We start from the raw sequence: 18,154 nt of genomic DNA on the forward strand, positions 1-18,154 counted from the left end.
TTTAGAGATTATTTTTGGGGCTTTTTGCCTCTCTTATAGAGGCTTGAGAATAGTCAAGCAATTAGTCAAAATCATTAAAAGTTTTGGAAAAGTCATGGAATTTTGTTGTGTATAATGAAATTGTTACCATAATCTTGATATGTGGATAATGTAATGTCACATAACATAACAGCCATTGTGATTTTCTGTAGTTGTCGGTGTATCGTAGATCTAATATGCATCAATGTGTGACAACATTTTGTTTACCATTGCGTATGTTTCGTCATTTTCGACCTGGATTTCATCTTTCTGTTCCTGTATGTCCGCTAGCTGAAATTATGTTTGAGTAGAGTTCGAATCTGATATGTTTTAAAAATGCAGTGCAGGTGGGGCAAGGAAAAAAAATCATTATGGGTCATTGAAGAGTCATTGAAAGGTTTTGAATTTTTTTCCATAAAATGAAACGAAACGGAAAGTTATGGAATTTTATTGGTAAAAAAAAGTGTATGATCCCTACACCAGAATTGTTACCACACAATTTTACATTGTCATGCCAATCTCAACCACAAAGACGGTTTGAATTGTTGAGTGTAAGCACCACTCAGATCCCTGTTGAAATGATGTCTTTGTCTGTGTTAACATATTTTCAATTACATGAATTGTGCAAATGATCTCTGTAACAGTGTTACATTCAGTGGCAGTGATCTGAATAAACCAGTAGAATGACCTTTCAAGGCTGCTCGTCTGGATAGGAATGTCAAGTTTATGCATTCCAGTTTTTGCCTCTTCAAGCCTTGACTTTTCTTTCACAGAGCAGCAACAGAAGCTTCGTCCTCACCATGTGCTCTAATTAACAGCGGCGGTCTGAGCCCAGGTTGCTCAGTAGACAGAAACAACACAAATTAAAAAGACACACTGACCTATAATGACCTCAGTCAGCAGACAGGGGGGTGGACCAATAAAAACGAAGGCGTCTTGGCTACATGTAATAAGCATCTCAGTGGGTTGTGCTGGTAAAGAGCGGACACTTCTGTAAATGTCACTGGCTGTTTATATGTTTGTTTTCAAGCAGAGAGGAGTCTTTCTCCTCATTCTCGTGTTTTTTTTCCCCTTGCGTTCCGAACTGACTGACATGTTTAAGAGTCACAAGCCTTTTCATCCTTATGAGTCAACAGGCGAGCTCTCTGTGCTCTTTGTCATTTCCTTGCTCTTGTTGGTCAGAGTGTATATTTACAGCTACATGCTCATTATTCTCTGTTCTCTCTGTCTCTCTCAGGCCCTTGCGTCTCACCGAGCCTACCTCTTGACTGCACGCATTCCTGCCAAGGTAAGAGCAGCAGTGGATTTCAACATGTTTTCCAGCAACAACAAAGAAAACCAGTATACCACACCAAGAAAATGAAAGATTAGGTTAGCAAACATTGTAAAATAAGTCTGACTGAATGTAAATTTATCGCAAATAACAATATCAGAAAATACTTAAGAATAGTTTTGGGACCTCTTCCTGCAACCTCAACACAAAAAACAGTTTCATTTTATTCTTCAACCATAATTCTTTAAACTCCCTCAGATTTGCTCATAAAAATATGACAGAGTGTGTAAGTTCCTGATACAGTGCAGGCATCACAAGGTTTCACTCAGTAGCAACAATTTTGTGCCCTCCTCTAGACATATTCCCAACTCAGCACTTTTGCTCACCCAGTTAGTTTGTGTGTGTGCACAGTAGAGTGGATTAAGGCTGAAGTTGTAGCTCTTCAATGTGTGCCTGGTTATATTGCAGTTTCACAGCTGGTTGACATGCCTGTTTTTGGAAAAGCGGTGCCATAATGCAGCGCAGATGGCAACTATTAGCACCATCACCAGCAATGAAACATCTGTCATCATCTCTACCAGCATCATTGTCACCTCTGCCACATGAAAACCAGCAGTCAGTAATACAATGCAGATGTTCACAAAAACTTAAAGCAGCACCAGAACACAACTAATACCATCTCTACTGCCAGTATTACACTTCACATCAGGCTTCAGCTTCTGTGTTGTGACCCACCAGCCTGGTCGCTGCCTCCTCCCTGCAATCCTGAACTTTTTAAGTAGATATTAAAGTGGGGGGAGTTATTTAAGCATGTGCATAAAGCAGTACCTATTTGTATGCATGTAGGTGCTGTGTCAGAGTGGTTGGTGTCCAATTATAAATAAAGAGTTTCAACGTTAAAATTTGTGTTTCGAAAAAGCAGTTGACAGAACAGTCTTAACGCCTTGTTTCCATTTATATATGTGTACGGACACGAGTCAACCAGAGGGCCATTCATTCCTATGGGAATCTCTGTGATATCCAGTGTGCCTGCGAAACTCCTCCCCTCTGTAATATTTTGGTCCACAGTTCGCCTTGAGTACATTAAAAAAACTGTACTTTTTTTTGCTAGCTTAGCTACCGTAACAGGGTGCTAACTAGCTAATAGGATATTTTCGTCAATTCAGTTGCCTGTTTTGATTGAACACACTGTGAATCTGAGTAATGTTATTCCGCTAAAATATGGTTAGACATTACATTCAGTCAGATTTTGAGTCATTCAGCCGTTCATATGTCTTTTTAATGAAACATTTCACAAAACATGCCACGTACCTGACAGGCCAACATCTCCACTTATTTGTTGCTATGCAAGAATGGTCCTGTTTTTGTTCTGGTAATATTCCAAGTACATATTACAAACAAAAAAGAGCCTCTTCCCCCATGGCTACAGGTAGTTTCTAACAGGTTTCTGTCCATCCGTAAAGAAATGCACTTCCTTGCGTTGGACACTAGAGGCATCGTCAGTATGTTTACGGATCTATGGACACGAGTCATACATAAGTTGAAACAAGGCATAAGGCTCTTTTGCGCCTAACATTAGATACGTATACGGACACAGACGGAGCCTTCTTTCTGTACTCTTGAGTTCATTTTGTTCGTATTTATGCACGTTTTCTTAAAGCTTTTGGATACGGATGAAACAGAGAAGAACCACTGGTGTCCTTGTCATGACCATAGGACATGACAAGGACATTTGAAAAATGGCAGAGCAGAATGAATCAGTAATGTAGTGAAAAAAATTCACCATCCTCATGTTGCAAATATTTCATGGCCTCACATCCACAACGCTGCCTCCTCTGTTGAAAAGCATTGAATAGCGCATTATGATGACCTTGTCCGCTGTCATTATTTGTTAGAAACTTTTGACTCTGCCCTCTAGTGCTAAAAGATTAGTTTCATAGTTCTTTTTTTTTTTTTAAATAAAATTCAAGTTTTATTCATCTTTATAAAAAAATATCAAAAACAAAAAAAGACAAAAAAATAAATAAATAAATAAAAAACAGGTGGGTTAACCACAAAGATTGACATCAGAAAGGCAGTTATTTGGTTACACTAATGATGTGCATTAGCACATGGCAACAGTTAGAGATATACTGTAACAAACCATCAGGTTCTTGTCAAGGTTAGGTAGCTCCCTACAGATACAGTATGCACCCACTAAGGATTTTTCCAGTTCAATCTTCACAACTTCTTTTTGCAACAGTTTCCATCAGTTTTCCCCCTCACATTTTCAGTGTAGGAGTTTGAGACTTGAGTTTGCAAATGGCAATAGGCAAAACAGTATCACCTCAGGGTGCGTTCAGTAGATGCTCTGGAGCTTTCAATCATATCACATGATCTCCATCAGCAGATGGAACTTCTAAGCAACAACTTTAAAGCCCACGCTGGCAAGAAGTTCTTAAAATGCTCTGATTAATCTGTGTCTTCAGTAACAGCAGCAGAAACAATAAAAGAAGCCACAAAACCTCCCATTGTCAGACTCCAAAGCACATGTCCACAACGCTGCACTGGGCTGTGATTGTATATGGAAACAGACTGCACACTGTTGTTTCTCCTGCACTATCTGTACTGCCGATCCTCCTGGTAGGAAAGAAAGAGTAACACTTCATAGTAGTTTCAAGATAGCATAACATCATCTCTTGTACCAGGTCCAGGAAATACTTAACAATTGCCCTTCAGATTGCTGTATGCCTTCCAGTCAATAAAATGCCTCCTGGGACAGTTTAAGTGATTGATTGGTATCTTAAAAACTGATTCATTGGTTTGCTGGAGGTAGAGGAGGCTGTAAAGAACATCCAGGCTGTCCCTGTTTCACATGACGTCATGTGTTTCCACTGTTCTGAGCTGCAGGTTCAGGATCTGTTTATGTAGGTGGCTGTGCATCTGTTTTCTATCTGTGTGCTCTTGTCTGACCTGGAGGGATTAGACACCTGCTTTATGAAGAACTAACCCCCCTCAGCAACAGCCCTCCTCACTTCTGCTGTTTGTCTCAGTCTGCCTCAGTCTCGTTGTTTCCACTCTGTCTTTTTCTGCATCTCATGACACATCTCTGGTGTACTTTTTCTTCCCTACTTTCGATGTTTCTCTTGTTTTAAACATGATAAGACATCTTGCTGCGGGGTGCCGGTGGCTCTGTGGTAGAGCAGGCGCCCCATGTACAAGGCTGTTGCCGCAGCAGCCTGGGTTCGATTCCGGTCCGTGGCCCTTTGCTGCACGTCACTCCCTCTCTTTCTCCCCCCTTCACGCTTGTCTGTCCTATACATTAAAAGCTAAAAAGCCCCCAAAAATATCTTTAAAAAAAAAAAAAAAAAATACATCTTGCTGCAACTTCTAGAGGAGTTATGGGACTTTCTGATTTGGTGGAAACATAGGCTCTTGTAAGACATACGTATTTTAGACATGGAGTGATGAGGCATGAAGTAGGTCTGTCTGTTCCTAGCGCTGCACAATTTATCAAAATATTATTGAAATCAGAATATGGCCAAGTGCAATATCTAAATCGTAGGAGCTACAATTTTTTTTGTCACTACACGCCATTATAAATGAAGCATTGTGGTGCTGCAGAGATACCCCGGCCCACAAATCATATTCCAGATGTACGAGAACAGGCTAATTAGGTACAGACTCCAGCAAAAAATCACATAATCATTTTTATATATTCATTTTTAGTGAAAATCTAATGCAAAAATTACCATTCCCATTAAAATTGTAACTCGTAATATCTGTCAAAATGATTCACAATATGATTTTTTGCATGTCCTGCAGCCCTACTGTCTTGGTCTTGTTTTTCCACACTGGAAACAGAATCCCTCCTTTGTTGGCTCTCAGATCTTTCTATTCTTGCAGAAAACCTCTATCTTCTTCTCCTCTGGCTCTGCTTAGCCAGATTACAGCCACAGATCACCTCTGCTCTCCGTCTTTCATTTAAGCCATTCGTTCAGCTTTCTCACTCTCATCCTCTCCTTTTCCAGCGATCCAGATTACTTACCTCTCTCTTCATCCCGGTCTCTTGCTCTGTGTCTTCCCTTTATCTGCCTGGTTTTCTTCCCCCCACTCAGCAATGTGCCAAAGGTCAGGAGGGATAACCTACAGTGTCTTAAATCAAACTGGATCTAATAGATTTTATCTTAAAAGTGATCGATTTTTGGTTTTCTCTTAAGGAACTCTCTGCAGCTAGGGATTATTTTCTTTGTCAGTTAATCTGTTGATTATTTCCTCGATAAATCTATTAGTTGTTTTGTCTAAGATTTAAGAAAATGGTGAAAATATACACAGAGAAAAAAAAATTCACATTTAAGGAGCTGGAATCAGAAAATTTTGATGTCTTCTGAAAATATAATGTTTTTTTAAAAACAACTCCAAAAATTGCTTAAACTGATTCATAGATTATCCAATAGTTGGCAATTAATTTAGTAGTTGACAACTAATGGATTCATCAATTCATCATTGCAGCTCTATTCTCATTATCAATTAATCTGCAGGTATTTTTTTAATGAAAAAATGGCCATCAAAAATTTCCAGATCCAAGAAATCTGATTTAAATAGCTTGTATTGTGCATCCAAAAATCCTTAAACTCAAAGATGTTCATATTATAATAATATATATATGAAGCAGTAAATCCTCACATATGAGAAGCTGGAATCAGTGAATATTTATCATTGCATGATTGATGGTTTAAGGGATGAACTGGTCAGTACAATAGTTGTAAATTGATTTTTTGTCAATGGAAAAATTGTTTGATTGACTCTCACTATTTTTCTTATTCATCCTTAAACATGTCAGATGAGTTCAATTCAAGTTTAATATTATTGTTAATTTATCCAGATTTTTTTTTTTTTTTTTTTTTTTAAAAGCTGAATGACATGCTTACTGCTCTCTTGATTGAAACTCTGTTTGACTTTCTTACAATAATACTACAAGTGTAAGTGCTGTGTGGGTTTTTGCTGCATACTGCCATTTTTGAAAGATGACGCTTGCCAGCATCCATAAAAAAGGCTGACTGTTAAGAGTATTTGTCCTTGTATTGATTTTTCTGATGTGAAATCTATATTACAGTGGAGATGAGCCAACTGCAAATGAAGATTAGCCTCTGCTCACTGTTCCAAAACATTGAGCTATTGACTCTATACGTCCTCTGGAGTTTCAGTTTTCCAGTTTTCTGCTAAAATCTGTTTTTGTTGAATCAAAAGTGAGACAGTGTCTGGTGTTGATTTAGGCTTCTGGCCATTTAAATGTATTGTATAGGCTGTGTTTGTCTGTCATATGTTAGATGTAACTCTGCCTGGAATCCCAGTGATGCATCTGAAACACACAAGAGAACAATCAGTGGGTGGGATTTCATCAGCAATGCTCTTCTGAGCCCAAGGCCTTAAAATTAAGTGTATGGCAGTAGCAGTAAACCCTCAGTTAATCTCTTCACTCTATATCTTTCTTCTCTCAGTAGAAGCCGAAATCCCCCATAGCTCTCTCTCATGCACTTCTCAGTGGGTTTTTCTCTGTCTGTGTCTCCGATTGATGCTATGGTTCTTCTTGAGAAGCTGTAGGGCCTTACAGTCTGTCAGTGTCTCCTCCCAAACATGCACAAAAACACTTTTAGTTATCGCTCCCTCTCTTCTGCCTCCTTTTTTCTGGAGCCTTTTATGATCAAACTGAGCAAACCACGTCATAACTGAAATTCTGAACTGTGTTTAAAATGTTTATAACTTGCTCACTGCAACAGGATCCTCAAGTCCACACTCTCAAAACCAATCTCTACATCAAACCATCCTCTGCATTAGCACATTAAAAGTTGGGGTTTATGTTAAAATACAACAAAAAGAAAAGTGGAGAAAAGTGGTTAAAATGACAGACGGACAGTAAACGAATGAGTGAGCGATGCAATTATTCTGACATTTGGTTCCTCCCCACACCTCCCAGCATGACGTCTTGCCATTGGCTAGAGCCCATATTTGTCAACCTGCTCTCTGATCATTGGCTGGCACTATATTCAGTATGCTATCATGCCACTTTGCTGGCTGTGTGAATATGTGAATGAACTGATTGACCCCTTTCAAGTTAGGGTTAGACACTGTTTACTGCATATTGTAACACAGCCTGCAGCAAATTGTTTGCAATACACAAGTCAACACAATACTGCTACTTGTGCTATACTGTACCATAGCATTATAGCCTCTTTGCAAAACAAGTGTTTGCACAGTTAAAAGACATGTGAAAGACATGTATTATAGTTCATTGCCTCCTTAATCTGAAAATGTCTGATTGCACTTTTATACCATTTTCTAATTCTACAGTAAACATTGAACAAACTACATTTATGGCACAATTGACTCCAAAATATTGCAAAATGTGTGAAAACTTTGCTTAAATTCCTGACGGATTTGACCTGCTCTGTCTATATTTGTCTTTTATATGATAATTTGGAGTTTTTCGCCTTTAGAGTAATATCTTAGTTTGAGTAAAGGCTCTATGTGCTGTTGATCATAAACAAATTTTGGTGAACAGTGGCCACTGTAGCAACATGTGAGATAATAGTGAATGCTAAAAGTCAGAAAATCAGCTAAATGGTTTATTAATGGGACATATACAGTACTATCTATCTAAAGTTTGCTGTCATTAGCCACCATACTGTAAACTATGGTCATACCAGATAAAGTTGTAACAGCTAAACTCCTGAGTGTGTTGAAAAAGTAACGGTGTGTTTTATTGCAACACAGAAATACATGAAATAGACAAGTTTGGTGACGCTTAGGGACAGAAAACACATGGTTAGGTTAAGAGAACTAAAAAAAAGTACTCACTTAAGTTTGGGAAAAGATAGTGATTTCAGTTACAATAACTACGTACAGGACATAAGTGACATTAATTTAAATACTTTGTGTAGTTGTGTAAAATCACAGAACTTTGTCGACTTCTGGTTTCATATGGGACACAAACAGCTGTCTCCTGGTTAAAAATCCATGTTTGTTTGACCAATCCACCACTCCTACTGCCACCCTATGTGGACTTTCTCACTCTTTCTACTTAAATCATGCGTCCACCACAACAAAAGATTGTCATTGACTTTGCATTGCCGTTGTTTCCTTGTTGCCTGTACATAATCTTAACACATTGTGTGCCCACCACCGTGTAATGCATTGTTAAGACTCTGTGTCTATTTCACAAATTTCTGAGATCAAGCTGTTTATTCTCTTAAAGGAACCATTTGTTTTTTTATTTTAGCAGTTATGTAGTCTTGCTTAAAAGCAATACAAAATTTTACCTTGTTCTGCCGTTATGTGCCTCCTTGTCTTTGCTAATAGCAAACTGTCAGTTACCTTTTTATGCCTCCGCGCCAGCGAAGGCATTATGTTATCAGGTTGTCCATCCCATTCTCGTGAACAGGATGTCTCAAGAATGCCTTGAGGAAATGTATTTAAATCTGGCACAAGTATCCACTTTGACTCAAGGAAGAACTTATTAGATTTTGGGGGTCAAAGGTCAAAAGTCAAGTTTGTTGTGACGTCATCTGTCTCATTCTCATGAAATTGCTATCAAGAATGTATTGAGGGATTTTTCTTCAAATCTTGCACATACTTTCTCTCTGACTTATGAATGAATGGAGTAGATGTTAGTGATCAAAGGTCAAAATTCAAAGTCACTGTGACCTTGCATCCATGTCATTCTTGCGAACGTGCAAGGGAATGGGGGAATTTTCTTCAAATTTAATGGAAACATCCACCTGGACTCAAGAATGTGCTGATTAGAATTCTGTGGTAGAAGCTCAAGGGTCAAGGTCACTGTGACCTCACAAATAATGATTTTAGCCATAACCCAAGAATTAATTAGCTAATTATGACAGCATTTCACACAAATGTCTAATAGGACATAGTGATGAAATGAGGACATTTTGTATCTAAGAGGTCAAAGGTCAACTTCACTGTGACATCATAATGTTCTGCATAAAACATTTCTCTGGCCATTATTCAGCTCCATAACTCAGGAACAGAAGGGGAGACATTTGGTCAGATACTGAACTGGTGACTCTAATCTTTGGTGCCCACCTTGAAACTGTGCTGAGTTTGTAGATCTTCTGTGCTGTCTGGGGGGAAGATGTGTGTAAAGCATCCATGTTTTCACAGACATGGATGTAAACTAAGTGTAGTGTAACGTGAGCGGTTCGCAGGGGCATACAACCACAAAGCGCTAATTTTAGTTCTGGCTGAGCTTCAGTTTATTCTTAAAATAACTGTAATTTCCTGTTGAATAATCAGTACGCCCAGTAAGATTATTGAATGAAAATTATGGCATACTGTAAGCGAGTGCATGTTTACATGTGAATTTTTTTAGCTGGTAGACTGAACATGAGTGAGTAACCACAGGCAGTGCTGAAGTAAACATACACTGCATACTGTAGTCAGACAGTAGACAGACTGTCAGTAGACAGACAGTCTGCTTATCCTTTCTCTTCTCTCATCTGTGAGCCAAGCCTCAGGAACACTGAGCCCACCTGGAATAGTCTGGCCTCGCTCCCTGGCCTGCCCTCGGGCACTGTGCTGTATGTCTGTGTTTGAGAAAAAGACAGAGAGATGTGGAGAGAGTGCAGGAAAACCGTGTGCTCCGTATACTGTAGTTGGCATTTGTATTCACAGGTTTCCCCCTCTCACATTAAAGGAGATCTTTTCCTGTCCTTTTTAGGCATGGAAAGGCAGGCTGCTGCTTTTCTTTGTTTTTCTTTGTCCTGAAATTCTCTCTTGAAACAGAAATAGAAAATGTGGATGTAAGAATGTCCTGGTTGTCTTTAACCAGACTTGTTTTGAAGAGCCTGTTTTGGATGTATATTAAGAAATGAGGGGGAGGTCTTTTTTGATTGACTTTTTTTCAATTTAAACAATTCAGGGAGCAAATTGTAAATACTAAAAAGGAAAAAAATGCATTTGAGTCCTGTATTGTCTTACTTAGGTGTGACCACAAAGCAATTCAGAACAAATGCACCTTGCAGATGAGCCAGAGATTGAGCTGTGCATCCCAGAGTGGTTGCATATTGAATTAATTCAGCTGACAGAGATGAAATTCTGAATAGAAGAGATGATTTAGTACAACAATTAAGTGACTGTATCTCATCTTCCAATCTTTGTTTTCATTTCCACCCACAAATGTGTCAAATGCAGCCCAGAAAAGCCATGTAAATGTGTGAGTCAGTCTTTACAGGAGCAAAAAAGAAGACTACATCTCCACCTATTAATTATGGAGCAGACATATACACAACATTCCTCAGACAGACAGTCACTATACTATACTGTTGTTATTATTAGGCAGAGTTTCTCACACAGATACAGTCCTGTGTGCTTTCACACAAGCACATGATGGTGGTAACATTGTTTATGTCCTGTAATAAACATTAGCTCAACTAATCCTAAAATATTGTATAAATATATATTATATTCCTCCGTCCCATTGGATGATACTAGGCCATGCCCAATGTAAGTATTTTAATGTTGATTTCTGTGCTCTTTATGTTTTTTCTTAGGTGGAACACTCCTTTAATTATCTGGAGATCCAGGGGATTGCTTGCAACAAGCCTACACAGGTACAGTACCTTGCACCAATATAAACAGTGTCCAGCACACAAATATTAAAGGAATCATTTCACATTTTGGAGAATACATTTGAGTTAGACAACAAGATCTGTGTCACTCTTATCTCTGAGTTAAAGCAGCTACTGGTAACGTTTATGAAAATAACTTGTGTTATATTGACTGAAACTGTCACTATATGCTAAACTAAGTACATAAGACAAGATCTGTGGGGGAAAAAAATCCTGAGCAGTCTCTAACGCAGCTGTGTGACCCAGCCACCATATTGAAATCAGATGACTGAAATACCACCTACCTGCAAGGCCAACTTTCTCCTTTTACAGCTAAACAGTACACTGAAATATGTTTTTAAAAACATTTTAGGTAAGGAAAAGGCAATGCGGACACACATCTTGATTCATATTTCATGAGCGCTGCCGAGTTTGACAGATTGACTGAAGTTCACGTTGGGGATTTACGTGATTGTCAGCTGTGTTGAACTCCTCAGAGTATGGTGCGAAAGCCAAGAGGAAACTAGCTTAGCTTAGCATAAGGACTGTTAGCCGGGGGAAACAGCTAGTTTCTAGGTTTCACAGCTGCCCTGAAATAACAAATTATTATCTTTAGATTAATGTTAGTGTTTGGATTAAAGACACAAAATATAATGTGTTGGCTGGCAATTTTTTGAGCTCTGAAAGGCCCAGGTTAGCCGTTTCCTCCTATTTCTAGTCTTCTACCCAACAGCTTACACCAGCTCCACTCCATAGTTAGTGTATAGACATTAGAGTATCAGTCATCTCACCTAACCCTCAGCAAGAAAGGAAGTAAGTGTATTTTTCCAGTGTGTCAGACTATGCCTTTAAATTGTACTTCATGAGCTAACCGTGGTTTGTCTGATGTTGTCTGTCTAAAGCGATTATGCTACTGTCACACACCGTTCACCTTCATCATAAACAAATTGTATTGAAGTTTTGCATTTCACTTTCCTTTAAGATTTTTTTGTCAGTTAAGTGGGGAAGTTTGTAATGAATTTATTTACAATGACAGAACAGCAGGATAAACAAAAAGGAAGCATGTGGCTGTATTGTATTGGGGAAGGATTTTCCCTGATACAGAGGGCGGCGTGCTACATTCACCTGACATCTTCAGATGTGTGTTACACAAGGACCAAAAATACAGCTGCAGGGAAATGTCTTTTATTCATCCCTCCTCTCCAGTGATGTCAAAGATCAGGGTGCTGCTCTGGGTACCTGGACCTAACTTCTGCAGTTTAAGGACAGCACCTCCATTTGCAACAGATACTGGTGGACAGAAAACAAAATATGCTGGTATAATCGCCCCAAAAAATGAGTTATGTATGAGATGCCAAAAAACGATCTGGTCCCAGAAATGTTTCCCATCTGGGAGGAGCTTCCATTTGGCATTTTGACCAGCAGTCAGTCAGCTGGATCTACCTACAAAATATGATAATCTGTCCCTAACCACACTGTCCTGCAGCTGAACCTCTCTCCCATTTATCTCAAGAGATGTCAGTCCTCTTAATATCTTGACTGATGGTCTCCCGTGTTTAATAAGTATCAGCAAGGATTATGTTAATTCTGGCCTATAGGGGAGGCATGTATCGCCTTGCATCAGCATTTGCATAATTGTGGTGAGCGCTGAAGTGGTTAGCCAGTCTTGGTAAATGTCATTAAATCTTTATTTTAACTCAAGACAAAGATGTGGTGTGTAGATGTGGTTGAGTAGATAGGTGGATGTGTTGGTTTCATTCTTGTGGATTATGTTACTCCTGGGTGGATTCAGTGGATTAGACCAGCAAAATGTGGAATATCAAATGGAAACCAAGGGAGTCAGCATATACATACATACATACATACATACATACATACATATATACATTCATAGACACATAATGCATTCACGTTGAAGCCTTTTACTTTTCGTATATGGTAGACTTTATTTTTTAAACCCAGACTGACTCAGTGGATTTAATAGAGTAAAGAAAGACACATGACTAACTCTCTTTTTTTCACCTAAATAAGTACAACTGGGGTTGAAGCAGGTTTATGTGAAACCATGCATGTCGGCATGCATGACTATTTAATGATGTGTCCTTTTAGCTGTTCATAGAGTACGAGCGTGGCTCCTTCTCCCTGAAGCTGCTCTCTACAGAGGAGGTCAATGAGGTGGTTGCTCACATAGGAAACTGTCTGCTGAGGATATGTCCCGGTTTACCACCCAGGTGGGTTTCACCTCTATGTGTGTGTGATTGTGTGTATTATAACATTTTATTTGCTATCTCATGGATTTATCTTAAATGTACCAGTCATGTTTACAGATTTGAATCCATCCTAATACAGACACAATCAGTCTCAAAGTATTTCTATTATCAATCTCTGTTTAAGTTTGTGTGCATACATGCATTTTGGTTTTGCGTTTCATACTGTATGTATTTACTAGGGGTGAGGGAAAAAATCGATACAGCTTGGTATCATTCATTGAATATATAGAAACATTACCTTTATCAGCTGTGGACTCACTGTAATCTTTGAACTGTCTCCATCGACAGCAAATAGTAACATCCAAGTACAATGGTTGAGATATCTTGGTGACAAGAGAGTTACAAAATAGGTCATTTTGGGGTTGTTGTTTTTTTCGATCACTGTTTTTGTGAGATGTGTGAATCTCATAAAATATGTTTAGTTGAGAACAGGAAGCATGAATATGAATGCCAAAATGATCACAGAGGTAAAACTATAAACTTTTATAACCTCGTCTTGCAAACAGGACAAAGTCTTCTACTTGGCAGAGAGGCTGATGTTTTTGTGTTTGAGCCGCAGTTGATTTAATGCACCGCTGGTTTTGTGTTTTTTGTTTTACAATAATTGTGTGGTTTAGTTAAATCTATTTACCACTGGAGTACACAGCAGCACTCAGCAACTTCCTGCTTTCAGAATGTCCATTGACAAGTAAGGCAGCGAGCGAGAAGCCTGGAGCTGCTTGTTGTAGAATCTCTTCGAGAGATTAAAGGCTTTGGAGCATTTCATCAGCTACATTTGGGAAATGTAGAAACTGGATGACTAAATTCTGTTTAAATCTCTCTTCTCAGTAAAGTGATGAAGAAGCTCAGCATGGAGCCTCCAGACAGGCTGACCTCTCTGCAGACTCTGTGGGAGAACAACAAGCCTGCGGAGCCTGGACCTTGTGGTAAGAATATGTGACTCTCCAGTAATTGCTGTGTGCTTCTTCATCCCAGTGCTGACATGGTGTATGGTGTGTGTGCACTGGGTTGGTGCAGTCAGTTATACAGTGAATTTGCATCAACGTTATAGCTGTTTTACACAATGACTTATAGCATATTGTGATGAAATTGATTGTAGTTTCAAATTACATGCGATTTTGCACAATCCATATCCCACAGCTCTTTCGTAAGATGGACTCAAGTTTCCGTGATTTATATTTTTTATTGTGTTCCCCCTCTCTCTAGGCGGGTTTTCTCAGATGTACAGATGTGTTTGTGACTGGTTGGGGCTGCCTTACAAAGAAGAGGTGCAGTGGGTCAGTAATATTTGCATTCTTTTGTTGCACAGCACTGACACATCCTGGCTCAACTGTGCGTCAGAGCTGTTGGCTGGGTGACATAAAACTGCATAAAGCCCTTTGATAAATAACAGGATAGCCACAACAGTATTTGAATGTAGCACCAGTTTCCCTCATATCTTCATGCTCTCGCTCCTTCTTTTCCAAAACATAATAACTTTGTGTCTACCATATGTTTTTCTTCTGCTCTGTGCAACGGATGAGGCATATAGAAATCTTTATTGCTAGCAGATGTGTTTTTCTGATAAGAGACATGTTTGTTAACACTCGCTGTGGTTAATTGTTTCCTCTCCAGGATGTGGACACCATCTATTTAACACAAGACACCAGAGAACTCAACCTGCAGGACTTCAGCCATCTGGAGAACAGGTGAGCGCTGGCACAGACAAGTAACAGAAGTATAATATAACCGTAGCAAACCAGCATAAGATGAAGAAAAGTGGGGGGAAAAAGGTGCAAGATGAGGCTGTGTGGCTGAAAACATTTGTTAGGATAACAGAAACACAAAAATAAGAGATAAGAGATGTACTGTAGGTGTAACATGATTCATTTTTAATGTAGAAATGTGCTCACTGTTGAAGAGCAATATATAATTGCAGCTATGACCTTTTCTTTCCTCCCTGTCTGCTCCTCCTCAGGGATCTGGTGGCCATAATAGCAGTGCTGGAGTTTAACCAGTGGTTCACCAAGCTCTCCACCAAGGACTACAAACTGGTTAGTAACACCTTTTCTCAGAATTCTCCTCTTGTTTGTTCACTAATCATATCTACTCAGTCTGGGGAAATCAAAAACACAGTTATTGTGTTCATATGATAGCTATCCATTAAGGACAATGAGCTAGATGATCCTCAGTTGTGTTTATGTTATACTCATGGTGTTTCAGTTTTGGAAAGCATGGCAGGGAGTCAGTGCAGGCCATGTGCTCTAAAGTATTTTGTCATGTTTGGAGTCTCTTCTGAGCTCCAGGCTTGGGGCTCGTACTCTTTTCTGGTCATGGTTATTTTGGAGGCAGTGTTTTTAGCATGTCGTCCACGCCATTTCCATATCAATAAAGGTTTATTAAATATCACAGAGGCAATAAATAGTTCTACATTAACTCTTAAATTTCCCATCATGACAGTTCCTTTTTGTCTACTTCACTGTATTACTGTACATTATGTTTGACAGACAGCATCACAGTGCTAGTCTGCTGCCACAAAACGGCAAAATAATCCAGATATAATCCCATCTCACAGTTAAGTAGTGAGGAGAATCACTGCTTAAGACAAATGCATAGACGCGTCTCTCCCTGTCTCCCTGCCTGTCAGTTTGTTCTCTATTCCTCTCACATTTGTAAAGGTCCTGCTTCTCACTTCCTTAGTGCACTACTACTGCGCTGGTGCAGTGGTTTCAGTTTGGTCTGTTAAGGTATTTGTTTGTCTTTTTCCCCCCTTGCAATAAAAAGTGGGGTGGAGTGGCTTTGAAGAGGCTGTGTCTTTCTGTCCGTCCATCTTTCAAATAACATCCCTCAAATGATAGGTGATCACAGACACCAGCTTATTTTAACAAAACACTGAGAATCAATAAGTATGTTTACATGCACAAAATATTCAGTTTTTTGCCCTTATTCCAAAAAAGACAATAGTCCTACTAAACTGTTTACATGGCTGATGAATATGAATATTCCACTTATATTCTCGTTTATATGCAACCATGCATGTCGGTTATCACTTTGTAATATGGAAAAGCTGCTTGTGCCATTTTGCTTCTTTTCCTATCGGTGGTGGACTTGTTGGACACATCCTCCCTCTTTTATTCTTTCAACCACCTCCCTGAAAAGGTCACTGTTGTGATATTTGCGCATATCCAAAAACCTGTTGTCATCCAAGTCTTAAATAATGTTTTAAAGTAGGCGTGTTTCTCCCTCTACCCAGAAATGTGGGCATTTCTTTTGGGTATGCATCTCTACTTATCCTTACAAACTGTTAGCGAGTTGGCTTGTGTACAATGTATCCATGACAACACACAGAGCTAGGCCGTGAACAGTCAAATCCCAACTGAGACACATATTCCGTATACATGCCCAAATAATGCTATTAAAACGAGAATTATTTCAGCAAATCCATGTCTTAATTGGAAAATGCCACTTTTTAGATAAAGGCTTAATTTGAAATATCCCAACAGAATGCTGATTACATGACTCATATCAAATTCAGAATATTATCATATGTTATATTCAGAATGGTTTAATATTGGTGTGCATGACAAAGGCTGCTCCAGAAATACAATACAATATAGTGAGTGTGCCATTTTTTGTGCTGTCCAAATGTATCATGAGAATTATCATCCTCTATATAGTGGACTCAAAGTATGTTTTGAGTATGTTTTGTGAAAAGTAGCGTGCAACTGACGGCCACTAACCAAGAAATATCATCATGCATTGAGCTGAAGGAAAAATGGCAGACGGATGAGAGGAGAGAGAGCAGTGCAATTGCAACATATTCATGAGCTGTGGCGCTAAAATAATGTAAATGTGGGCAGGGCTGCACATCACAACACAAATGGCCACAAAGCACTTTGTATATATTCATTTGGGAAATAAAGCACAGTATAATATCATGTCATGCATGTCAGTCTATATCATGGATGTTCCACCAGCTGAAATTGGTGTGGCAATTTTTAATTATGCGCCTGTTATGCATTATCTTTTGTTATAGTGGATCTTTAGTACAGTATATTGCTTAGTGCTCACCATGTTCTTTTTCTTAATTTAGCGTGTTAGCATGCTAAAATTTGGTAATTAGCAATAAACACAAAGTGGCCTGCAGTCGAGGCTGATGGGAATGTTGTTAGTTTTGGTGGAATTTATTCAAACAATTTACTGGACAAATGGAAATTTTGAGAGGAAGTGGCGATGGGATGGACTGACAGACCAACCAGCCAAGGCTGACATTGCCTTTATAGGGCCATGCTGCCAGCACGGCTAAAATTTTGATCATTTGAAGCTTCTGTATACGACATTGAGAGCATTAATACAGCAGCAAACAACTATATCTATGTAAACATACTGTATAGTGGAGTAATGGTGTCCAGAGCAGAAAATGAAGTCACGCTCCCTCTGTGTGTGTTGTGATCCAAGCTTCTCTGTGGTTTGTTGTGGTAGATGGGCCAGCCACGCATGAGTGAGAGTTAGGGCTGGGCAATCATACGATCTCAATTCGGGATCGCGATAAAATTTTGATCAATCTCAATTATCAGCATGGGACGTTTTGAATCGATATCATATGGCAAAAGTAAGTGCAACAACAGCATATCAGAGTCTGCCGGCTACCGTATGCCATGCAGGCAGGATACGCCCACTTCTCATTGTAAGCGTGGCTACAGTTGTGACGGGAGGTAAACAGAGAGAGAAGTTGAAAAAAGGAGAAAAAATGAGTGACACTGAAGTCAAGGACGGCAAAAATAATGCAGAACATGAAAGCGACATCACTATATCATCCGGAACCGAAGATATTGTTGAAAAAAAGAGATAACGCGACGTCAGTTGTGTGGAAGTGGTTTGGATAACATTACCTCAAAAGTGACGAGGAGCAGATGAAGCCGGTCTGCAAAATATGCCGGCGGTTGGTACCAACCAGGTCGGGAAACACCACAAACCTTTTCAATCACCTGAGACGGCACCATCCCAGTGAC

The 18,154-nt window shown here is 39.3% G+C and overlaps 1 protein-coding gene across 5 annotated transcripts in view; it reads left to right on the plus strand.

The window, feature by feature from the left end:
* LOC126391874 (F-actin-uncapping protein LRRC16A-like) overlaps positions 1–18,154 on the plus strand; it is a 91,078-nt gene that overhangs the window by 33,594 nt on the left and 39,330 nt on the right. For all 5 annotated transcript variants that reach the window (XR_007570126.1, XR_007570127.1, XM_050046843.1 and 2 more), the window contains exons 3-9: positions 1,256–1,306; positions 10,837–10,896; positions 13,003–13,124; positions 13,992–14,089; positions 14,370–14,440; positions 14,778–14,851; positions 15,121–15,196. Coding sequence is in view for 3 of the 5 variants with exons in the window: in XM_050046843.1 (XP_049902800.1) it covers positions 1,256–1,306; positions 10,837–10,896; positions 13,003–13,124; positions 13,992–14,089; positions 14,370–14,440; positions 14,778–14,851; positions 15,121–15,196 (552 nt within the window). In the remaining 2 variants the exon portion in view is untranslated. The remainder of the gene's footprint in view (positions 1–1,255; positions 1,307–10,836; positions 10,897–13,002; positions 13,125–13,991; positions 14,090–14,369; positions 14,441–14,777; positions 14,852–15,120; positions 15,197–18,154) is intronic.

The sequence above is a fragment of the Epinephelus moara genome, chromosome 6 (genome assembly GCF_006386435.1).
Source record: "Epinephelus moara isolate mb chromosome 6, YSFRI_EMoa_1.0, whole genome shotgun sequence".
Classification (NCBI taxonomy): domain Eukaryota; kingdom Metazoa; phylum Chordata; class Actinopteri; order Perciformes; family Serranidae; genus Epinephelus; species Epinephelus moara.